At 35.1% G+C, this 26,588-nt stretch overlaps 1 protein-coding gene across 1 annotated transcript in view; it reads left to right on the top strand.

Annotated features, from left to right (window-relative positions):
- Positions 1 to 540: 540 nt before the first annotated feature.
- Positions 541 to 26,588, top strand: part of LRP1B (LDL receptor related protein 1B) — a 2,172,360-nt gene continuing 2,146,312 nt past the window's right edge. The window contains 1 exon segment of the mRNA XM_020984719.1: positions 541 to 930. Coding sequence (XP_020840378.1) covers positions 750 to 930 — 181 coding nt within the window. The 5' untranslated portion in view covers positions 541 to 749.

Below are 26,588 nucleotides of genomic sequence, written 5' to 3'. Positions count from 1 at the left end.
TCTCTGCCCATAGGGTAATGGAAAGTAAAAGTTAAAAGTGCATTTTACAAAGCATTTTAATTACTTTTTTAGCAGAGGAAACCATTTGCCTAAAAGAAGGCTTAAGTTACTCAGCTTACTGCTCCTCCTTTTGAAGAACGACGCTTCCACTAGAGAAAGGGAGACATCTACTTCCAGAAGAGAGAGCCTCTGAATGATCTAGCTGATAATTCCGGGCTGGCTGCTAAATGTGGAGCGGTGAGGCTGGCTTGCTCAATCCAATGCAGAAATTTCCCCCTTTTCTAAATACCCAAATCCCCATAGAACTGCGTGGAGTTACTTTCCCTTCAAGGAGACGTGAATAATTGTGATTTGTAGTGCTTTCAGTTTGCGGTGGTATTTTCCTGTTGTGTTAAATGCCTCTTACTAAGTAATAGATGTGATTTATGTGGACAGCAAAGGGGTGTATGGTAGATTCTGTGATTAATCAGTGAATTCCCATCCTCTGGCATCTCTCACTGCCCCTCTTGCGTGATGTAAGATCAGACGTACTCTGCATTGAAAAGTCAAGACACACAAGCGGCTCACACACGCACACACACACATACACTCCCTCTGTCTCTTTCACACACACACATACACACACACACACACACACACTCACTCACACATACACACACATCCATACACCTTCCAAATCCTGCTGAAGGCAGGGAGAAGGCAGACGGGCTGGGCTCATTTAGCAGAAGAATTTCCAGTGACATTTGTAAATGACGCTGCTCCATTCCGGGCTCAGTGCTGCTGCCGCTGCCTGGCCGAGAGTGCAGCCAAGCAACCCCGAGCGCAGGCTGCCTTACCCGGCAACAACAATGTCTGAGTTTCTCTTAGCCTTAGTCACAATCTCGGGATTATTGCCTATTGCTAAGGTGCTGACCGTGGGAGCCGATCGAGGTAAGGAGAATACTTTATTATGATTTCCTCCCCTTCTCTCCCAGTCTCTCGCCCGGCTTTCCTACTAGATTATTCTAGGGAAGAAGTGATTGGGAAACTTGGGTCCTGCAGCCCCACTGCACGGGACACGGTATACTAAGGTGTACAGTTTTTGTTTTGGGGTTTGCTATGTCTGTGTGTGTGTGTGTCTTCCCCCCCCGCCCCGGCAATGATGGGGGTCTGAAAACCAGGCGTCCGAGACATGAAGCTCTAGAAGTCTTTTTTTTTAGTCCCCCCCTTTAAGAAAAAAAAAAAACGTTTCTGATTTTGCCCAGTTGAGAGCGTTTGGACCTCGCAGCTCGTTGCTACCCGTGCACCCGAACGCTGCAGATGTTAGCATCATATTTCCGTGTCTTAAAGAAGCTCCCCTCGCTGCCTATTGCTAAGCGATCCTGGTGCACTGCAAGTCTTTGAGGGCTCTCCAGCCTCTACGTTAGGCACTTCTGTGCGCTTCCCTCCTCAACTTATCACTACATTGAACTTCCTTACCTGCTGCAACCAACCTTTGTGGAAAGGGAAAAAAAAAAAAGAAGAGGGGGGGCTGACAGCCTCCCGTCCTTTTCTGCAGTGTTAGTGGAACAGACTTCCCAGCGAGATATGTCTCCAAGATAGGGAGCAATTGCTTTTCGAGACCAGCTGGTGAAAAAACACCACCAGAATGGGTCCTAAACTTCTGGGCCCCCTTTTCATAGGTCAGAGCTTGGCAACATAGCCTCTTTATTACCTTGAGGTGCCAAACTCACTAGCTAGTGCAGTGGCTTTCCTGTCTGGCATTTTGTTCTTGCTTTAGATCCAGTAGCCTATGAGTGGTCCCAGTTTCAAGGGGGGAAGGGAAATGAGATCAGAATAAAGGTAGATTCTGCAAAACTTTCTGTCTGGAAAGCCAAGAATCTTTGTAGAAGTTTGATAACCTTTGGCAACAGAAGTGGAGTGAAAAATTAGGCTAGCAGCGTATTGGGAGTGTTTGTAATAGTAGTGTCTAGCTATGAAGTTGCAGAACAGGGTAATTTATAAATCGAGCTTTATCATTAAACTGATCTCATGGTGACTAATAATGGTGAGGCTTTTTGTTTAATTAGAAAAGGAGATAAACTATACACCAATGGCAAGCAAAAAGGAAAAATGTAGCATTGAGTGATCTAATAACTGTTTGTATGAAAGCAATTATGCATTGACTAAAAATTATTGCTTCATTATAAGAAAGAACACAGGCATTAATTGTGATGGTTCTATCCAACCTGCTGTTAGCATCTGAAGCTTATAGAGTTTATGTCATATCCACACGTGGCATTTACTGTGGCCGGTAGTGAGTTTAGTATGCATTACTTCAGGACACATGGCATGTTGTTTTACATCTGCTAATAATAATCTTTAATTAAAAAAAAAGCTCTGCCATTTATCACAAATTATTCCATCTCTGGACTATAGCCTCTGACAGATCACTTCTGAACTTGTTTTAACTTGTTTTGGAGTTGATTTGGAAACAGGAACAAATGTGCTAATGAGGAGAGGGACATATGACTTTTACCTAAAAGTAGTATTTAAAATTGTGAAGATCAGGCATCTACCTTTCTTAGGAAATCTGTTCGAAGTAGGGCCAAAGCTAGGCACCAGAATGAAGTTTGATTGTTTGTTTATTTGTTTTCTCACTCCAAATTCTTGCTTCTAAAAAAAAAAAGGCATTAGCAGAACATCACTGTTGGACTGTTGGACTGTTGGACTGTCTCACATTGAGAAAGACTTGGCCTCATTGAGATCAGGAATTTTGGTCTTTTTAGTGTTTATGAGAATACGGCTGTTTCCAGGGTGATAGGAATGAATGTCTGTAGAGATCAAGAATTAATAAAAAAAAGTTAAACATGTTGAGCTCCAATCCAGCTAGTTTCTTCTGAAATGTGGACTAAAGAAGTTAAGGGCTTTCTTTTATGTATCAAACCAAAGCTTTGGATATTTTTGCATTTATGTTTATGTATGTATTTGTGTACCTATGAAAGCCTGATAAATATAAATATATATGTGTATATAGCGTATATATGTTTGTATGTATGTTTATATGTATAAATCCAGGTTAGCTCTGTAGCTGAGATAGACAGGGTACATCATTATTCATACCTCTATAGTTCATGTAGAGATTTGATGTTTAAACAACCTGTCATTTTTGTCTACAAGTCAAGCATTGTACCATTATATAGCCAAGTCACATCCATCCGAATAAGTAAAAATGGTCAAGGATTGCTTAATTTGGCCTGGTTTAGCATGCCAACTTGAGTTGCTAAACCTGTTAAAAAAGAACCCAAAGTATCACAACCAGTTATTTGAACAAAAGAGAATGAATGGGTCATATGTAGTGGCAAGGAGAAATCTGTCTGGTTTTAAAGGGACAAATAGTCCAATTTCAGCATGAAATATGGCACTCAGAAAACCTGAAGCTATAAGAAGACAGCCTCAAGAAAGAGGTTAATGAGCTATAACTTATTGAACAGGCTTATTATGTTCATTGCCCTTTAGGAACAGATCAGACACCTGGATATTCCTGAAATACCCATGTGTTTTCAATGAGATAGCTTCACACCAGAGAACTTATAGCCTTTCTCATGCTCTCTAAATATATGTTGGTCAATGGCCAGTTTACTAAACTTTTTTTTTAGATTGAAAAGAAATGCCAACATCACTATCAATCTGATGTTTTGCTCAATCACTCTGCACATTTGTGAGCATGAATTCTGATATCTTATAAAGCTGTACTTGAAATTCTGTGTCGCAGTTGTACTTATTAACCTATCTTCTATTTTAAAATTTGTGTTTACTTTTTTTCCCAATTATATAGGTTCCAATGAAGGGTTAAATTAAGCAAAAAAAAAAAGTATTGCTTATTGTCAAACCTGGTTAGACTACATCACTTCTTAAAGAGGCAAAATCATTGTAAATCATATCAGCCAAAAGAGAGGAATGAATCAGTTTCACTTAGAATCAACCAATTCATCATACCATAATGTCATATCACATCAAAGCATTGTTTGATTAAAATTAAGACTTAAAAGGCATCATATTTAAAAATGTCATTGTTCTTGAAAGAAAAGACTCTAAGGAAGCTTCTAGTAGTATGTATTCAGTTCTCAGGTTTGATGATATTTGGAAGCATATTTCAAAATTGTTATACCTAACTTTTAGATTATTTTATTATGTGAAGGAGAAAATCATTGAAAAAATCTATGGATGTGTATGTCAAAGCCTGGTTACTAGTTGTATTCTTTTTCTCCCCCTAATTGCACCCAGGAGAAAGACCTAGAAATTCATATAAATGTATATAGTGTTGTCGTACATGGCTTTAATCTTGTTAGATGCTCTCTTATTAGTTTAGACTTTAGAGCTTCTCATTGTTTTACTTCTGTCTCTTCCAATATCATATGTGTTAAACTGGGTAACAAAGTAAAGAGAAAGTGGGAAGAAGAAAATTGAGAGAATGTTAATGGTTGTAAATATAGTGGCTGGGGTAGGAAATAATAGAACACCAAGCAAAAGATAGGGTTTGGAAAGAATGGAATGAAATAAAAAAGAAGATTGTTGGAGATAATAAAAAATTTTTATGGACAAAAGGGCAATTTCTAAAAATAAAATAACTGTGATTTTGATCTAACTTTGCAATCAAAATCACTTTAGAAACTTTGCAGAACCTTGATCATTTGATGATACTCCCTTACATACATAGTTAAATATAAATGAAGCTCTATGGGTGAAAAATATACAGGGACATTTTAGTGTGATTACATTTTAATTAATTGTGGCATTGGTTGAGAGAAGCCTAAAAATATTCAAGTGGCCTCAAAGAATAATCTTAGGAAAGTGGGTCCAGATCTGGAAAAAGTGTCATGGTATGCTTAGGAAGAATTGCTGCCTTTTGAATGCTACATGCCATTCAGATGGAAACCATGAAATATCTTGGGCAAGATAGAACAAACATCCTGAGAATATTTTTTTGTTTCATAGTCTACTTAATTTTATTTTATCATCCTGGGATTCTATATAGGTAGGCTCCATTTAAAGTTATATTTTTGAGTACACAGAAATGTAACTTGGTCCTTTAAATGACTGTAGGATATTAGGTGCAACGTTTAATATCTTCAAACAGCATAATCTTTGTCTTCATATTATTTATGTTTCTATTATCAATACTTGCATGTAGTGTGAAATGTATTCATCTATTACTTTCCCAACTTCAGCTATTTTTCTGGTGATAGTGGATTATGTATTAACAGTACAAATTAGAAGTATTATGATAAATAAATCTATCTTCGCATCTGTCTGTCAAAACAATTCTTTTTTCAAAGGAAGCACTTGTCTTCATTCCAGATAGGCACATTCAAAAAGAATAGAGGAATTTATACTAAAAACCACATATGCCGTGCCAACATGATGTCATCAGTTAATACTCATAATTTCCCACTTAAATAAGGCAACCTCTAACATTACATATATTGCCTGTCTTTCCTTCCTTCCTTCCTTCCTTCCTTCCTTCCTTCCTTCCTTCCTTCCTTCCTTCCTTCCTTCCTTCCTTCCTTCCTTCCTTCCTTCCTCTGTCCCCCTCTCCCTCTCCTCTTTTTCCTCCCTCCCTCTCCTTCTTCCTCTCCCTCTCCCTTTTTTATCATAAAAAGCTTTGCTCTCCTAGACTTACCTTGTTTGGAATTATGCAAAGGTATATTCTTTGTGTAACATAGAGATGAAGGCTTGTTACATATTCTTTTTTTGTTTTTTTTGGTGTGGCAATTGGGGTTACATAATTTGCCTAGAGTCATTCAGCTAGAGTCAAGTGCCTGAGGTCACATTTGAACTCAGGTCCTCCTTACTCCACGGCTGGTGCTCTCTCCACTCTACCACCTAGCTGCCCCTGTGCACATTCATTTTCGCAATAAAGACTGTGTAATTAAAGGATCTTCAAGCTTCAAAATATAGGTAATTTATCTCAAACTATAATATATACATTAAGATTTCAATACAACAAAATAATTTGTTATAATGGAATTTTAAAATGGGATACTCTTGTTATGTTTAAATTTATGTTGTACATATAACACACATACACATATATAGATATGTGTATATATGTATAGATACATGTATATGTGTGTGTATTGTATTTAGCATCCATGTCATTTTTTCTTCTAGTTATAGCACTAATGAAACTGTGAAGTAAAATAAGTAAGTCTCTTAGAATGTGCTCATCATTCAATGATTGTTCCCTGTGTAAGTTTTTTAGGCCTTTTTATAGTTTCACCATTATCCCCCAAGGAAATGGAACACCAGTTTTTGTCTGAGAACTGTGCCAAAAGCTGCCTTGGATTGGGAAAAGAAAATGAAGAAAAATAGAATTTCCGAAAGAAAAGAAAGAAAAAAAAGCTTAAACTGGTCACTTAACCTCTATGGGCCTCAGTGGTCCTCACCTATAAAATGAAGCAGTTGGATTAAATGTTTTCTGAAATACCTTACAGTTCTAAAACCTGTGGTCTACCTGCTTTCATTAAACAAACAAGCAAAAGAAAAGTTTTCTTAATTGAACTTGTCAGAAGGTAAATATTCTTCTCTTCATGATGGAGACTTGAACATTTAAGCACTGAGGTACCTGCACTTAGATATAAAACTCCCTACCCTGCTATTTAACAGAGATAATGAAACTAACAACATTCATAAAGGTAACAGTCACCAGATCATCATGACATTTCCCTATTGTTTTGTTTAGCAAAAAGAATGTCACTTTATTTCCCTAAGCTTTTTATTTTCCTAAGAAGGTATTTATTATCTCTAGAGGTTAAATACTATAAAAAAGTAGAAAGGAAGTTGAGGACATTTTGAAAAAAAAGTGAAGCCTGAGTAATTGTACAATACCAATGAAAATTCTTGACATATGAATGAGCAGAGTAAATTTCAAGGTGAAATGTGTTTATTAAAAATGCAATGTTTTATAAGTGATTATATATATAAAAGTTTGTGATCTGACATAATATTTTGAATTTATTAATTCCAGTGCTCTTGGATGCTGTTGTTGAGATGAAAATTTTATAAAGTTTTTTATATTTTATAAATTTTATAAAGTGTCAAGATATATCAGAGACCATGGAGGGAATTTCGTGTATCACATAGATTGAGAGCTAGAAAAAAGATCTTAGAAGTGATCTAGTCCAACCCCTTCATTTTGTAGATGAGAAAACTAAGGAAAGTGTGCCCCAGAGAGGTTGATGAGATTTGCTGAACAATATGCAGGCAAATACATATTTTAGTCATTCTATCATTATTCTGTATAATTCTTCCTACTATATTCTATGCCAATAGATTTAACCTGATATCTCTCACTCTCCATAAAAACAAAAGTTCTCCCTTCTTTCCAGTAGCATAGTGAAACTCTATTTCTTTTCAGATGCAATCAAGAGTTCAATCATCACAAACATGGTCAGTTATTTTCAACATGCTACTAAGAACTTTCTTTTTTATTATTTTCCAAGCCTCTCTCACATACATTTTCCTATTTGATTGTCAAAAAAACCTGCTAAGGGAGGCAAGGCAGCTATCAACATTGCCAATTTTTAGATGAGAACATAGAGGTTCAGAATGGTTAAGTGACTTTCCCAGGGTCACACAGATGCCCTAGTGGTCCAGTCAGTACTAAAACCCATGCCTTCCTTGTCCTATATTCTTTCAGCTCCATCACAAACTCATTAATGTATGACCTATCTACAAATCTGTTTGTTTTGATTTGTATTAACTTATTAACAATATATTGTTGGACTGAAATGGCTGTTTTTTTTTAATTTTCAAGGTGTAGTTAGTAAACAATCAGTCAATTCATACAAAATTTAACATACTCGTGGACACATCTTGAAAGTGTATTTTATGAAGAAATCATATACCACTCCAATCCTCTATCACTGATAAGATATTTTTGTTTTTCAGACTTTGTCTTGCCTTTTGACATTCACTAACACATGAGGTAACTTGAATTTCTTAGTAAGATTCAGTTTCAATTAATATTGGCTTTGAATTTAGATTAGCTTAGAACAAATATGTTTCTAATCTGGATGTGTTACTGTTTTTTTTTCTTTTGTTTTTGGAGTTTTTTCTTGCTTATATATTTGTTTTAGCCTAGAAAAATAATGTGTTTGCAGGGAACTATTGGTATGGGGACTTCTACCAATGCAGATGCTCAATGTATCTGTAACATATTGTAGTTTGAGACATAGAGTCCATGTGATGTAGTTAGGATGTGTTAGAGGCAGTACTTGAACCAAGGTCTTCCTGATTTTAAGGCCTGTATTCTCTCAGTTTTGTTATGCAGTCTCTTGTATTGGTTATTAGACTTGGAAAAATGTGTTCATCACTTACACACATATTTTATATAGCTTTTATTGGTTTCAATTTAACCTTTTCATTTCTTCATGAAAAGGAAAATATATTATAAAAAATTCAGATTCTCTCAATTCACCTTGGAGAATGTCATTAAAATGGTAGAATAGATCATAAGGAATTTCATTGTGCTAACTTTTATATATAAATTTATCAAAATATTTTGAATGCACCTAATTATGATAAACATATAGCTACAAGATTCAATATATGGGTCCATCTGGTTGTGATGTTTCTCTTAAATTCAGACCCATTTAACATCTCATAACTATCATTTGACAAAATAGTAAACAATTAATTGGCACAATTGTATTCAAATGCCATTCTATCTTTGTTTAATAATATAATTTCTGAAAATTCAGAATTTCTCTTGAAATTATCTATTTTGAAAAGGCTTCATCTCTGATCAAAATATGCAAAATTAATAAGCTCTTCCAATATTTGAATATATTTCTTTCTGTTTAATCTCACTGTTTCCTGACCTACTCTTAAAATACAGTTATATTTAGATGTATACGTATGTATTCATGATGCATAACACAGCTCTTTTCCTTTTAGCACATCACCTTAAGTGAAATACTTTTCCGATGCTATTTCTTCCGACTTAGTTAAATAGCATAAACTGCATGAAGAAGAAAGTTTGCCTTGGTAAGAATCATGTATTATATTTTATCTTGCAATGCATTCTTTTTATCAGTTGGACATCTCTGCCTAAGTTACATGCACTTCATTGTCCTGAATGGCTTAGTCTTCAAACTGAAGAGGGGTATTGTTGAAATACGGCCTCATTTTGACAGAAAGAATACATTTCTTTCTTGGGGAAGATCAAGGTATCATCACAGATCATCTCTTCTTTCATTCTTAGTATCAATAAGACATTCCTTCCCAACTTTTGCACATTTCTTCGACTTATCTTCTAGCTTTACAAGAATGCTTAACTTTAGAAACAAGAATATATAATTCCTTGAGAATTTTGCAACTGCTGAGTTTTTCTTTAATGACAATTTGTAAGCTTTGCCCTTTCTTCTTTCAGTGAACAAAGAAAACTAAAAAGGCGGGGGTAAAAAGATGGTGGTATAATTACGTTCCTTTGAGGAATCCTGGGATATATTGAGTAAATTCTAAGAAAAAAATATAATAAGTATAATCTTCATGAGCTAATAGTTTTTGGGTGATCTCCTCCTTAAGAAATGGTGAGCATGCTGTAATGTTAGACTCAAAAGGACAAGAGTCCATGGGAATAAAGGTTGACATTGATACTTTACCAAGGCTTCCACTCACATAAATAAAGTAGTTGAGGTACTTGGGACATATGATTAAGGAAATGAACTATTGTATAAAATATCTAGATAATTGAGGTCAAAGTTCTCTTTATTTAAAGATTTTTTTAAGCACTTCCATCCTCCACCACTTGTCTTAATTGAGAAGTAATCCTGGAGCTTAGTGTTCCATCTTTGGATTCCCTGTAATCACACACAAATCCCATACATAAATGGACTTTCCTAATTATTTCCCCCCTTTTCCTTCTTTGTTAGTACTCTCTCCCCTTTTCAATTAAACATATATTTCATTATTTATATGTAGATGTGCCCATACACACAAACACATACACTGCAGAATGTGAGATTTTTGAGGGCAGGCACTGTCAATTTTGTTGTTGTTTTTTAATGCATAATGACTAGTATAGTGACTTACACATAATAGGTACTTAATAAATGTTTATTGAATTGAAAGCAACTGCCTAATTTTTTTCAGAATAAAGTAGAAGCATTAGTAAATTTAACTCTTATTCATCTTTGTAGGTTTTTTTTAAGAGTAGCAGCAGCATTAGTCTATGACATATTTCAATAGATGATTAGGGTATGGTGATTATGACAAAGTCTTTGACAAGAGCCCTTCATGGTCAAGTTACTTTTGCCACAGGTTGAACTTGGCGAGTCATCTACAAAAATTTTTTCATTTTAATTATAAGAGGGATGAAGATCAGCATCTCAAAACACTCTACTGAAGATGAGTAAGAAGTGCAAACTTCTGCTACATAGCACAACACGATGATCAGCATAAATATCAGGTGCATAAAGCAATGGCAGTAAAATACCACCCTGCAAGTCAGCAAAAAAAGCTGAACATTAATGAAGCAGTTTACAGAGCATATCACCAATAGATAATTAAGGGTAGAATTAGAATTCAGTCTTCTTGCTTAGAATTACTTATTCCAAATATGCTGTGCTATTCATTTTATTCTTACTTCCATTTTCTGATTATATTGTCAAACATTGTAAAATTAATCTTGAAAGTGAAGCAACCAAAATGTTAGCACATTTTCGACTTGCAATGCCCTAAAAGAATCTAAAATTCAGAAAGGTCATAAAGCTTCCATTGTGTATATTTGTTAATCTGGGCCCTGACTTTAGTACCTTCACACTGCTGTAGAAATTATTTTACCCATCATTTAGAAGAGAAATGAAGCAATATTTCAAGCACCTTATAGATTCTTATGAGAAGAGGCATCATTAGCAATAAATTAATAATAATCTTAGTAATAACAGATGCAACAATACCTTGCACTTGTCTATCCTTTATGCTTTTCAAAATGTTTTTACTTGTATTGTCTAAGTGGAGCTTCTCAACAACCCCTTGAAGCTGGTAGACAGAGAAGTTACTATTTTCTGTGTTTTACAGATGAAGACATTTCAGGATGATGCCTATTGACATGAATAGACTGAATGTCATGACATCATGCTACATGTACCAAATCAATGCCTTAAATTCCTGAAATTCATTAAGGAGAAAGAATAAACTGTCCTATGTAAGACGGAGAAAATTCCATTGTCATATTTAATGACTGGAGCCATTTCTTCATCGCCTCAAAAGAGATGTATGTGTGTGTGTGTGTGTGTCTGTGTGTGTGTGTGTGTCTGTGTCTGTGTCTGTGTGTCTGTGTGTGTTTGTGCAAAACTAGACATGGTAGAACACACTTGTAAATCCTACTACTGGAGAAGATAAAATAGGAAGATTGTTTGAGCTCAGGAGTTCTGAAGAAGAGTGTTCTATGCTGATTGAGTACCTACATTAAGTTGAATATGGTGAGTCCCAAAGAATGGAGGGCCACTGAGCCGCTTAAGGATGTGGTAGGAGTGACGCGTCAGAAAACATGCACATCAAAGCTTTCATGCCCATTAAGAGTGGGACCAGGTCCATTAATGGCCATTCTTTTAGCCTAGATGAAATAGGTAGACTCAGTCTTTCTCTCTGTCTCTATCTTATCTCTTTCTCTGTGTATGAATGTGTGTGTATATATTTATACACATGTACCCATATATATGGATAAATAGACCAACAGACAGACAGACAGATGGATAGATAGATAGATAGATAGATAGATAGATAGATAGATAGATAGATAAAGAGTACAGAATAGTTGATAGAGGGCTTCTTTTGGAGTCAGAAGAATTGGGTTCATGTCTCTTTCTAACATACGTTAGCTGTATGACAATGGACAAAACACAATTTCTTAGTGCTCCAGGAAAATCTCTATTACTATAAATTACATGACTTGCCTATCTGCATCACTGGAGGGGATTTTCCACATTAGGCATCTCCTACAAAGAGGAAATAGTAGATCTAAATGAAAAGCAAAACCATAGTTTCTTTTTTTTTGCCATGTAGATTTTCATAATGTTACATTTGGTTCTTGACCCTCATCTTATTTATTAGGACACTGTCTCCTGCAGGCACATTAGACTTAAAATTTTTTAAAAAATCAAATTCGGGCTGTGATATTTGATAGTCATGCAACCTGGTTAACTCACTGAACCTTATTGATCTAGGTTTTCTTCATCTGTAAAATGGGGATCATATATCTATACTACCTATCATACAAGATTCTAGGACAAGTTATTTTATAAGCATTTAAAATATTTATAAATGAGTTATTTTATGAGAGGTAGCTGTGGTATAGTGAAAGGAGCAATGAATTTGCCATTAAAAATATTCATATCATGGCCCTCCTACTTACTAGCTCAGTACCTATGGACAAATCACTTAATTTTTCTGGGCCTCAACTCTCCTATAAAATGAAGAATTTAGACTAGATAATCTAGGATACTTCTACTCCTTTTTAAAGGAGTCACTTTTTGTTTCCTTGGAGCCTTAAAATCATGAGATAAAAGGTTGGTGCCATAGTAAGGTCATAATTTATATATTATTACAAGAAAGAACTTTAGAAATCTCCTAGTCCACTCACCTCATTTTTCATATACAGAAATTGAATTACTGAAAGGTGAAATGATTTGCCTGAATTCATATAGCTTTTTAGTAGTAGAGCTGATAGTTCCATTCATCTAGGGGAGGGGTATTTCCATTAAACCTATTGTCTCTAAGTCAGGGAAGGGGAGCTGCTATCAGTTTTACAATCTGTCCATGGGTTTTAATATATAGGTTTGAAGATTCCAGTCTAGTTAATCTTGTGGATTACTTTTATTTAAGAAATGAAAACACTGTAATCAAAACCAACAAGTTTTCATTAGATTCTTACTATGTGGCAGGCACTGTGTTATGCACATTAGACGTTGACCTTAGTTCTCTTGAGGCAAATCCTTTCTCTGGATACTTGGCATGCCTACTTCTTAGCACTCTATTTAGTATTCCCTAGATTTGTGAGAGAAAAGTGGTAAAAGGAGTTTTATAGACATAAATGAACCTGAAAAAAAAAGCCAGAGAAGATAGATGGATAAAATGATAAAGAGGACAAAGAGGAAATATTTTCCTTTGAATGAAATTTAATTGAGGTCCCAGGCTCTTATGGGACTCAGCCCCATCAGGGTACTGTGCTTCACTATATGTCCCTTATATTTTCAACATAACCTTTATTCCTTCCCTTGCAACTCCAGAAAGTCCTGTGTGGTTTTAAAGCTAATATTGCCCTGCTTGGAACATACGTGATTAAGGACTTTCCCCACCTGCTCATGTTGATAAGGTGTTGGCCTTTTCAGCCTGCTTTACCTAAGTCATTTAGGCAGCATCTGAACAATTCACTTAGTGCTTTTGGAAACTGTTTGTTTCATGAAGAGCTGATTGAAGGCATCAAAGAAAGAAGGTAGTAACTCCATTTAAGTTATGCTTTTATAGTTGTTAAATTATCACCGTAGTTGATGGTGAAAAGAAAATATATTTCCTTTTTTATATTCAAAGACATCTTTATTAACAAGACAAGGTTCACAATAAAGTCAGATTATTTTCTGAAGATAAAAAGTAAAGATCAATATTTAAAAGTCCATAAATGCTAAGGCAGTGTCTGGATACAGAACATTTCACCCAATATATTTTATAAGGACTTATTTGAACATGCAGTTTTCATAGACATCTTATACAAGTGTGTGTACAAATTCAATTTGTGAGCAGGTTAAAGTGCTCATTTTTCATTTATGTTGTCAGAAATCTCTTTGAAAATGCCCCACCCCCCACCATCTCAATGCTATAATTAAAATTATGCATAGTGTCCTACATAAGTACCTGAGAAACACCTTAAATAAGAAACATGATATGAAAGTCAAATCACGGCTAAGTTAGGTCCTGAGTAAAATATTTGAAGTTAAGGGATTTTTCATTGATATTTAATTGTGGCCTCTTGCTATAGATTGGTTTACTGTCTACTTTAGCAGAGGGGTGCCAAAAAGTTTGGAAATAAATTAATCTGAGTAATTGAAAAGAGAAGGAATGGAAAGAGTTATTTGTATATTGTGGATGTGAGGCATGATTTATATGCCCCAGCTAGAACTGTATACTGCACAGTAAGGTGTTAAGTTCAAAGTGGATTTTCATTATTATTTGTATCCACTATCTATCTATCCATCTATCTGTTTGTTTGTTTGTTTATTTATTAGCTTGTACCTCAAAGAGAGACTATGGGGACAGGATTGTGCTAGGCCAGGGAAGATTATTAGTATTTTAGTGGAAAAAAAAATAAGTGGAGTCTAGTCAGCCAACATAAGAGATACTTGGGCAGTAGGTGCTGTGACCCACTGGGATAGAGTTAGAACATTTTATAAAAAAAAAGTTTAAAAAATAAAGCTTATTCAGATATCAATTAAACTAGTGAGACATCTGAAAAATATTACAATGACAAGAAAGCCTCTTAAAAGTAAATTCTTTTCCTAAACATTGAAATTACTTGAGCACACCCAGATTTAGAGATAAAGACCCAAGAGGATTAACAAAAGTATCTTCTGAATGAACTTAAGTAATAATGATTCTATCCCCACACTCCAAACTAAATTTTTAACTTCCTGTCTAAGCCAAGATTCAGTTCACTGTGTTAATAAAGATAGCAGCATTTCCCCAAATTCATAGAGGTTCTTGAAAAAAAATTTACATTTAGCACGTTTATTTTCTTTTCAGACAAAATAAAATGTTTCCAGTATTCCTCTAGCTATATCCCACAGAGAAAAGCATATTGGTGCTTCATCTAGGTTCAAAATAAACCAACCATAATCATTTATTAAACACCTATTGAGTGGCAGATACTATGCTGTGCACCATGGAGATATGGAGAAAAAAGTTCTAGACTTCAAAAAATAACATGTAAACATATAAGAAAAAGCAAAAATAAATATAGAACAAATATAGTTTCTGGAATGGAGGGAAGAATCATTAGTTTGAGAATCAAGCTATAACTTTCTCTTCTCCATAAAATGGTAGTAAGGTATACTAAATTAGCCTTTAATTTTTCATAGCTAATAAGTGGAATAAAGGAGCCTTGAACCCCAGGCTTTTAACACCAAGATGAGTGGGCTCTGTATTATTCCACAGGGCCTCCTTCCCAGAAGGCGATTTTTAATTACAAGCCTTAACAAGTTTCATGGGATCGTTAATTCACTACCAAGTGTAGGGGAAGAATAGAGTATTCTTTCTGGAGCTTAGAAAATACAATATAACCAAGTAATATCATGAGAAAGGTTTCAAAATAGTAGGAGAAAATGCATTTGTGCGAGGAGGAATGGGGAAAACAAGGAGGATTTTTGTTAAGAATAACTACTTTCAGGGGCAGCTAGGTGGCTCACTGGATAAAGCTCTGGCCTTGGAGTCAGGAGGATCTGAGTTCAAATCTGACCTCAGACACCTGACACTTCCTAGGTGTGTGACCCTAGGCAAGTCACTTAATGCCAATTGCCTCACCAAAAAAATAATAATAATAATAACTGCTTTTGGAATTTGAGGACCTACATTCAAATTGTTGCTGTACTGATTGCTGACCTCTGTCACCTTGTTCAGGTCACTGTCAATTGACTTCTCTGATCCTCAGTTTCTTCAACTGTCAAATGAAGGGCTTGCACTGAATGGTCTCTGAAGTCCCTTTAAGCTCTAGATAGACAGTCCTGTAATTCTTTCTATCTTCTAAAGATCTTCCAGGAAACTCCCTTTACTCAGCTGGTTATCCAAGAAGAAAAGTTAGGGAGAATTCTTAATGATTTTATAGCTGGTTAAAGAGATTTGGCCCAGATTGTGATGTAGGGTGAGAAATGTCAATGAAAGTCATCCAGATAACCAAATTCCCTTAATAATGATTAGGAAAATGTTGTGCTGACAATTTCAGTCAATTTCAGCCCTCCAGGAACCTTATGGAATAGATTATAACATGAGAAGGTAAAGCCACCAGATTTGAATCAGTGTTGTTGTGCTATACAATGATTATTGACATGTTGCAGAGAAAAAAAAAAAGCAAAGGAAAAATATAGAGTGCGGAGAAGATATGACCCTGATGAGTAGCAAATTTTCATGCTGAGACCAAATGGGATAGGTTTAAGTTTCATCTTTCCTTTTTTCTGGAGACAGCTGTGACTTTACCAGAGCCAACTGTGTAATATTCTGTTCAGCATTTTTAGATTTCATACCTGTATTAAACTTAAGAATTAGTACAGCTAGGTCTTGAATGCTGACAATTTTTTTTTAAAACTACATCTCTTCTACAGAGAAATTTCACTAGATATATTTTCAAATTCTCACAAAATGTATTTCTGTGATCACCAGATATAATTTCTGGTAGGTATAAATACCTATAATAATAGCTACTTCACAGAGTTTCTGTGGGCATCAAATGAGATAACATTCAAAGCTCTGCAAATAAAAAGTACTGCATTAATGCATTATTGAATACTCTATTACATATTTATTACATATGTAAGGTAATCACAGATATATATTTGGTAAGAACTTAACATATTTTGAAGATCATTTAAAAAATCTACCTTTCCCCAGACTATGTCCCACCAGCCTGTACACATGTGAAAGACAGTGTGGTGTGGTGGATAGAACCATGCCTATTCTGGGCATGAGGAAAATATGCCTTAAGCCCTGCTTCTGACACACATTAGCTATGGGATCATAGAAAGCAACTTCAGTTCTCAGGCCCCAGGCAATTCTCTAGGATAGTAAATTACAAATGCCTTGCCAAGTTTGATTTGTGGGGTGTTAACCTACGCAAATACAACGACAGGTTCAGACAAAGAAAAAAAGAGCATTCATGTATATCCACAAAAATGAATGTGTATATTTATATGTGTCTCTATAGATGTGTGTATATGCACACAGACATATACACAAACCTATGTAGATGCAAAATTTATATTTGCATATATATATACATATATATATACATATATATATAAATTTATATTTGCATATATATATACATATATATATACATATATATATATATATATATATATATATATATGTATATATATATATATATATATTTGTCTCGATTGTGTGTGGGGTGTGTGTGTGTAGAGTGTGTGGGGGAGAGAGAGAGAGAGAGAATGAATGAGAGAGTGAGCACTATATATCTATGTTAATACCTTTATTTTGACATATATGTGTGTAAGTACGTATATATTTTTTGTCCAGGACCTGTGGTTTCATTCATGTAGGCTGGAAATTCTCCACAGTGATCCAAATTGACAACTCATATGTAATTTATAGTCTTAATTGCCTGTGGTACTGAGAGAATAATTGATTTGCCCTTTGTTCTCCTAGCTAATATACGTTACAGACATGATTTGAACTCATGTCTTTCTTATTCCCAGTCACATTCTTTATTTACTATATTGTGTGTCTCATGTTTTATAGCTATAATTTCACCATTTCTTTATTTATTATTGCGTCGAGCATTCTTCCAGAGTTAGTACCTGAATTTCCACTGATCATACAGTAATAAAAAATAACTTTAAAATAGATGATAAGAATTAAAGTTTGCAATCAGTGTGCTGATTGAAGATCCTATTTAATAAGGAATTTAGGTCACTTTATCTTAGAGCAAATTCCTGTACCAAATTCAAAATCAAATAGTGGGAAATACTCAAGCCAATTAATATTTATTGAACTACATTCTTAGACAACTATGAACCAGAGTTATAGGACATAGAAAAGATGCAATCTTTGCTGTTAAGCAATTGATGATCTAATTCTGACAAGGCAATTCATCATACAAATAGATAAGCCACATTGAAGATGTGTATTGTTGGATCTTAATGTCAATCACTGGGCATGGAGTTTATCTCAATTTGCCCTTGAGTAGAATAGATCCAAGGCCCTGCAATGATAATACCCTCCTACTCCATCCCAAAGAGAAGCCATTATAAACATGCCTGTGGTTAAGAATTCTTAATTATCAAATTCCTTTAAACCTGCAAGCAAGAGACAAACACATCTATTACAGAAAGCAAGTACTTAGTAGTTAGCAAATGGCTTAAAAATTTCATTCTTTGGATATTGATAAATCACTTCCTTCCCTTCTTTTGCCATTTCTCTTTTCCAACTAGTGGGTTTTCTGCTCAAAACTTATTACAAAGATCTTTAAGGCCTTACTGAAGTCCAACTTAATCACTTTCTCCTAATCGACCCCAACTAAATATAACCACATGAAACTAAAGACCCATTGATTCATGTTAAGTGTTTCATTTTATGCTATCTTAATTTGTGTGTGTGTGTGTGTGTGTGTGTGAGAGAGAGAGAGAGAGAGAGAGAGAGAGAGAGAGAGAGGGAGAGAAATGGGCACCACTGATTTAATCATCAGAGTAGCTTCCAATAATAGCACTAGTAAAGTACAGGGGAATATAGCTAGCTGGAAAGCAATCCAACATCCATATTGCATTTTTAACAACTTAATACATTTTAGGAAATGATCCATGTGAAAGGCATCATGGCTCACTGAGAAAAACTGTACACTGGGAACCAGAAGAAGTGGGCTGTATTCCCAGCTCTGCCACTGACTCACTCTTTGTCCTTGGGCAAGTCACTTACCCTCTCTGTCTCTATTTCCTTCCTGATAAAATGAAAAGAATAATGCATGAAAGGCTCCCATCTCACCAGGATGTGGTGAGTCTGAATTTTTCATTCTTTTCATCCTCATTCAGGATGATTACCGATTTTTTTCTTCACATCTTATTGAATGGAAAGGTTGTGCTAAATAGGGTAAGGCTACAGCAAGCTGAAAATAAATGATTATTTTATGACATTAATTGTACCACTTCTCAATTAGCCACTGCATAGGCCTTAAAGATTTATATATAAGTAGAAATGGATATAAATGTAGATATGTAATATATAGCTATAGATAGATATAAGCATATATAGATAGAAAGGATCCTCTCGCTGTCTCTCTCCATACACACACTCATAAACACACATACACACATGCACAGACACAGACACACACGAACACACATTTGTGTGTATGTGTCACTGGCCATGGAGTCCATCTCAATTTCTCCTTGAGCAGAGTAGAACCTAGGCAACTGTATTAATAATACCCTCTTGCTCCATCCCAAAGAAAATCCATTATAGAAATGCCAGTGGTCAAGAATTCTTAATTACCAAACTCCTTTAAATGTGTAGGCAACAGACAAACATATCCATTAGAAAAAGCAAGTACTTAGGAACTTCATATACATATAGAACGTATATGTGCATACATACATAAATATGTGCATCTATCTATTTACCTACCTGTATTTATCTGTCTTACCAGTTATCACATCAGACATTGTGCATGCATGCATAGATACATATCAGTTACATTCCTAATAGAGGAAAAGACTCTAGCAGCTGGGGATGGAGTATGATGAGAAAAGCCAGCTATAGCTGACTACCTGAGTCTTGAGGAAAGCAATGAGTAGTAGTGACTTTAGATTAAACATTTGCACACATATGTACATGTGTGCACACACATATGTACACACATATAAATATGGAAGATCACATAGAGTCTTCCATTTGATGTGCAAAGTCATTCAGGCAGGTATAAAAAATATGTGAGGAGTCACTTGAGAGCAGACACTATTTGATTCCACTCCCCCCCCACAGAATTTAGCACAATTCATGGCAGATTGTAGGTGCTTAAAAAATGTATGTTTCTTTGACTTGACTAAGAAAACCACCTTTGTATCACCTTCCATTTAATGGATAGACCGGTGATACAAAATTTTTCATTGTAAGGACATTAAAAAAAATTACAGACCATATGATAATACCTGTACTCTTATACTCTTGTCCTGTTGTCATCTGTTTTGAAATAAGTTGCAAGAATTAAAAAAAAATTACTTGGAATGCAGTAACAGTGATTCTTAAGTTTTTTTGTGTGTGTCTGTCATGGGCACTTTGATAGTGTAGTGAAGACTATAGACAAAATATTTCTGAATGATGTTTTTAAATGCATAAAATAAAATAAGTAGAATTATAAAAGAAATTAATTATATTTGAATAGGTATATTTTTTTAATTCACAGACCCCAGAAAAATTTCATGCAGTAAAAATACTGTTTGTTTTCTTAATAGCAAAGACCATCTAACTGTCTCAAAAACAGTAATACATAGGTGTACAAGATACATTATTTTTCAGTCTACAGAATTTGTTGGTTTATTTATTTCTTTGCATATAGATTTTCTAGCGAAGTCTCTATGGCCTCCCAGTAACCTGGGATCCATAGATTAGGAGTCATTGGAACAGATGATTTCTATTTTTCTAATATTTCCTCACATCCCTATTGCATAACCATATAATCCACAATGGTAATGTGTCCCCTTACTACCATCTCAAATTGGAGGGTGTGACAATTGAATAAAGGATTGGGAAAGATGTGAAACATTGATATAAACACACTCTGCAGTATTGAATCAATTTCTTACTATCACTAACCAGTGATTAACTGATTTTTTTCAAGGTGACCTAAATATATCAAAACTATATTTTTGTGGAAACAGCCTCAATAACATAACTTTTTCTAAGATTACTTGTGAAAAGCAGTATACAGGTCTTTGAGTTCAAGATGGATTGTTTTCTCAGTCATCCTTTAGAAATTCTCAGTTGATTTTCCTAAAGGTAAGTAATGGGCTAATTTATATCACAAGAAAAAAATAAGTGCTTAGCCATAGTATTTCTAAGACATTTGTTTACATTTTCTTATTTCTCCTTATTGATTAGAAACTGAAAAGATTTGTTCTTTAGTCTCTGTTACTGAATAAAAAAGTAGACTTTTGACTCTCTATATAACAGAGTACTTCCAGTCCACTAAGTTATTGGTGGTCCTGGAGATCATCACTTTGGTTGCATACTGATTATCTGGTTGAGATACATGGTTTCCTTGGATCCTGAAAGTAGAAAAAATGAATTACTGGCAAGACTGGATATCCTTTTCAGTTCTGTGCTGTTGTCAGGGATGGCATTTCCTCTGCATGAGTAAATAGCAAGGTTTTCTTTTTTTTTTTTAACCCACACCTGTCTTCAGGAATTGGCTAAAAAAAAAAAAGCAAAAATATATGTCATTGCTTTTATACACCTTTGGGGAAAAAAAAAACATTTGTTGCAGCAAGAATGATATGATTGTATAATTCCAAGTAAATATTCAATTCTTCTGGGTGAGAAATTTGCATAAAGGACAGTTTGCTTTCTTTCAGCATCTGTACGGTAAATGAAGACTAAAATCAAGGCTAGGTTTGTCTGTTTTAATCCTAGATGTATCATTTCATATAGCCTTTGAAAACCACAAAGCCTGCCATTGCTTTCTAACGTTGACACTATACAGATGCTATTATTTTCTCTTCAGGTGGGGGATTGAGGAGGATATAAAATATACACATTGTTTTTCTCAGTAGACATAACTGTCCTTCAAAGAAAATGATTGGTAAATGCCTAAATGGAGGTGTTTTCTCCCCTTTTCATTTAAACTAAAAATGGGCAAGGCCTATTTTTGTATAGAATACTAAAAACAAGGAAATGTAAGATATTTCTATGGTACTCATATCTCTGGCTTTCTGTAACCGGAAGGACATGATTTACTGATGTGAGCTGAGCTTTGAAAATTCTTTGGATCAGATAAGTTGATGGGACTCCTCAGAATTGTTCTAAGAAAGCTGTAAATGTAAAAATTGGTAAACCATGGCCTTGTAAAATGAGTGCTTCTGGCAGCAACAATACAGAACCTTTGCAAGAAAGGGCAATGACATTTTGTTTTAATAATGCTGATCTTTCTGTTTTCTCCATACTTAAGTTTAGCCTTAATCCAGTTCCACAGAGATGAAAGACAAAGGCATCAAAACATTTCAAAAGTGTTAAAGTATATGAAAGCTGCTATCCCAGCAGTCAGTAGGATTTTGGGACATGCCCATGGGAATTCACAGGGAGTCATGTTTAAAACAGGGCAAGGGATGTATGCTCATGAATCTCATTAACCAATATCAATGTTAGTGAGCATAGAATTTTATTTTTTTCCTCCTTTGCTTCCAAGCATCACTTTAAATGGACCCTCTCTAAGCCTGCTGAAGCTCATGTAAGCTTACAAGGACTTCTTGCTTTGTTATTATTGTCATCATTCCTCTTAAGCTATTAGTTTTAAAACTATAATCCCTTCCTAGAATAAGATCCAAGTATTCCTTATTATTAGCACAGTATGGCATTTTGTGAAAAGGAAATAATCAGTCTGCTTCTTTAACAATCCAATGAAAACCTTAGTAAAGTGATAATGGGCTAGGAATCCGTGCATCTTTTCTTTGAATACTAGTTGTTGAATGGAAGAATTCCTGTACCTGTACTGGGATGTAAATTGAACTAGAAGACTACTTGAGATGGCAAGAGATGGTGTGATAGGTCTTTCAGCTTGAGGCACACTCAATTAGGATCATTTTTAAGATTTGTTGGTGTGAAGAACAGTTCTTCCCATATGTCACAGACCAAATGTGCTGATATGAATGAGGATACCTGCAGGGAGTATTCTTTAGCCAGAGAATAAGACTGTACCTGTAACACAGAGTCTCCAATACTCAGGATATATGAAGGAGTATGATCTTAGTGATCATTTTTTTCCCTGAGAAAACAAATTCATCCTCTCTTGTTGCTTGTCCAGACACATCATGTAATCAGAAGACATATAAATCAGATCTGAAATGTACTAAGAATGAGTCCAAGGGAATAGCTGAAAAGGAAGAAAATGTGCTGCAGCTGCTGTGTGTAGTAAATGAAATAAGCTTTTTAGCGTACATCTGTCACCTCTTAGCTTTGTCAGTTATTCTTTTTGGACCCCAAATCTTGCTGAAGCCTCTGTTGTCAAAGAAAGCAAGGAACGAGCAAAGTGCCTCATGACTTGAGATATTAGTCACTAGACAGGTGACATAAAAAAGTAAATTTTCACTTTTCTAACAATTCTTTTTTCCTAAGATGGATATGAAAACAACTGATGGACAGGTCATGTTGCAATTCCATGCTAGTTTTCTTTTTCCCCATTTATTGGGTATTTTTAAGTACCCATTACTGATGACATCCACTGAACTATGGCTTTGAAGCCTCATTGTGACTTGATGCAAGCCCAAGGCTCTTGAAGGCAATGGTAGAAAAGCACAAGCTGATAGCTCTTACCAAATTGGAAAAGCTTCAATATGGCCCCAATCTCCAAGAGAGTTTCCTTCTGACCCTGCTGCCCCAACCAGCTCCTATTTCATCTCTACAAATTATTCACTTGCTATTTATTCTGTAATCACTTACAACCTGGCTTCTATTACCACCGTTGTAGTAAAAATGCTTTCTCAAAGGTTACCACTGTCCACATCCAGTGACATTTTTGCCAATTTTCATACTACTTGAAAAACTTTTCAAGACTTTGGACATCTGACTACACTGTACTCATCACTTCCGCTTTTTCCCTTGCCTCCAAATACTTTGCTCTCTCATTTTGCCTTTTTTAGTTATAAAATAACTTCTTTGTCCTGAGAGTGTTTTTTTCCCCCTTTTATCAGTCCCTTATGGGGACTTTAGCAACCTCTGCTTTCTTTTTTATCTCAATACTCTTCCACTGGAGTTGGATTTATTCAGGAGGACCTGTGCTCAAATCTTGTCTCAAACACTCATTGGTTGTCTGACTCTGGGCAAGTCACTTCTCTGTACTTCAGTTTTCTTTTCTGCAAAACTGGGTGATAAGGGTTTTGGGATTCATGATTTCTTAGATCCCTTCTAGATTAAGTCTATGATCCTTTGATTATTCACCCCAAGGACTATAAAACCTACATTTATGTAAAAGAATCCTAAATCTTTATTTCCAGCCCTTTATCCTCATATTTCCAAATCATCCTCTCAAGCTTTCTAAAGAATATAGCTACTTGGGTAGTACATTAATTTGATCCCCAAGTTGACATGCTGATGAGCTTCTCATCTTCCCTATCAAACTGGATTTACTCTATGACTTACCTGCTTACCTGAGTATCCCAACTCTGATGTGACCTTTGACCCTTCCTTTTCCCTCACCTCCCAAATCAAATAACTGGTAACCTCTATCAGTTCTACAGTCACAGTAATCTCTCAAATCTATCTTCATCCTTCTATTCCTATTGCAATTCCCAAATCTAGGCCCTCCTTATTATTCACATAGATTATAACATTTGTGTAATAGATATTCCCACCTTCATGCATTTCTACTCTACTGGTTCTCTATAAATAATTATCAGTCCATAATGTAATTTAAAATGTAAGTACCTATTATTCACCAGGCACAGTGCTAAGTACTGGGGATACAAAGAAAGTGAAAACAAGCAAACCAATCAAAATTAGTCTCTGCCCTCAAGGAGTTCACAATCTAATGAGGGATATAACAGGTAGGCAATTATGTACAAACAAGCTAAATACCGGTAAAAAAAGGAAATAATTAACAGAGAGAAGATTCCAGAATTAAGAGAGATTGGAAGAATTTTCCTGTAGACTGGAAGTAAGCCAGGAAAGCCAGGAGGCTTAGGTTGAGGAAGTAGTACTGTCCATGCATAGGGGATCACTAGTGAAAATGTCTGTAGTTGGGAGATGGAGTATCTTGTATGAGGAACAGCAAAGAGGCCAACATCACTGGAGTTCAGAGAATGTGTGGTGTAGGGTATAAGATATAAGAAGACTGGAAAGGGGAGGGAGGTTAGATTAGATTAATATTCCATTCAGATCGGTTGATGTTACATAGAATCTTAGCGTCTTAGTTCCAGAGCTAGAAAGTTCATACAGATCTGTACTTCACATTGCCTCTCCACTTAAAATCATTTGATGGCTACCTTTTCCCTGCCAACAAAGTAAAAATTCTTTAGATTGGCATCCAAGATTCTCCATGATCTGGCATTATTCTATCTTTCCAGTCTTATAGGTACTGCCTTCTTCTACAAACCCTATGCTCCAGAAGATTCAACTACCCACCCTCTCCAGTATTTTTTCATACCTGTGGCTTTGCTCACAATATTCCCTTTGCCTTCGATGTTCTCTCCATTTTTGATTACCCATATCCTTATAGCCCAGTTCCTTTGTTGTCTCCTTCATGAATCCTACTAATTCATTGGATAATAACCTGAGATGGCATTTTGCTTTCAGTCTGCATGGTGTCACAAACCAGACTGCTAAGTTATGTGTAAGCAGGGACTATATCTTATGTACATATGTATCTTCCCCTTCTCCCTATCCAAAACCCACAACTCTATGAACTGTAGTCACTTCATAAACATTTGTTTAACAAAATTGCTAATATTCTAGACAACACAGATTTTATTAGTATAATGTTAATTTCTAGATGATTCTTCATAATGAAATTATTTCGAACCTTGATATCTATGGCTTTTGAATTTTGTAAAGTATAATTTTAAAATGTGGTTCATATTTAAAGCATTTTATATATTCCATTTTGTAAGCTTTCTTTTCTTTCCCTCATTCAATTTCTGTATGTGGAAAGAAAATTTAGTTTTATAATAACATCTTATTTCAAGTATAGTTAGAAAAGGTTTGAATTCTGTTTAGTTTATTTTTTTCTCTTTGCTTTAGGTTTCTAAACTGGTGCATTTCCTAAACAGCCTCAAGGTGGAAGTAAAATAAGATATTAGCACTTAAAGTGTTCAATTACATAAAGAGAATCAGCAGTATCAATAATTAAAACATAAAAATAACACAGCATAAACTATACATAATTGCTGTGCAACAGAATGAATTTAAAATCATGACACCCCAAGGGAAAACTTATCAAAACAAAGCCTTTCTGGATTATAGATGTACAGGTCACCGGGGTAAAGGAGTCCCCTAAGAACAGGCAAGGTAACTCGGTCTTTAGGGACACCATTACAAAATAGTTTTCTGTTATATCCTCTTTTCCTCTCTCACCAAATTATTTGCCAAAATAGTATTTTATTCCTTTACATTCAGTCCATTCAAATTTGAATATGTTTTATACAAGAGATTGAGCATTATATAGGAAAAAACATTTATTTCTCTAATCTACCAATTCATCCTAACTGTGCACTTGAGTTATAAGGAGTATTATAATGGTGGATCTCAGTTATAACTATGGGATTAACATCAATCTTTTGAGTTTTTCAAAATAGGAATAATATTGGTACTGCACTGTTAGCCTTCACTATAAGTGGGAAAGGAGGTGTCATAAGAATCATGTTTTAGAGATGACTTTAAAAAACCCCTACCAAACCAAAAAGTATGTCCCACTGGCCTGCTTGAAATTTTGCCATCTAATTTGTTTGGGTTAACATGGTATCCATACTCCTTTTATGTAAATGTTTTTACCTCTGCATTTATAATATATCAAAGAACAATATCACTGATGGGTGTTATCACAGAACACCTTGAGAATGGGACATGGAAGGTAAATTTTTGGTAGTAGAACAAAAATTTGTAAGGTCTAGGAATAACATTAAGAGAGTGAGAAATAGAGG

This window comes from Phascolarctos cinereus, unplaced genomic scaffold, assembly GCF_003287225.1.
Source record: "Phascolarctos cinereus isolate Bilbo 61053 unplaced genomic scaffold, phaCin_HiC Scaffold_726;HRSCAF=1367, whole genome shotgun sequence".
NCBI classification, from domain to species: Eukaryota; Metazoa; Chordata; class Mammalia; order Diprotodontia; family Phascolarctidae; genus Phascolarctos; species Phascolarctos cinereus.
This window is presented reverse-complemented; position numbering and strand designations above follow the sequence as displayed.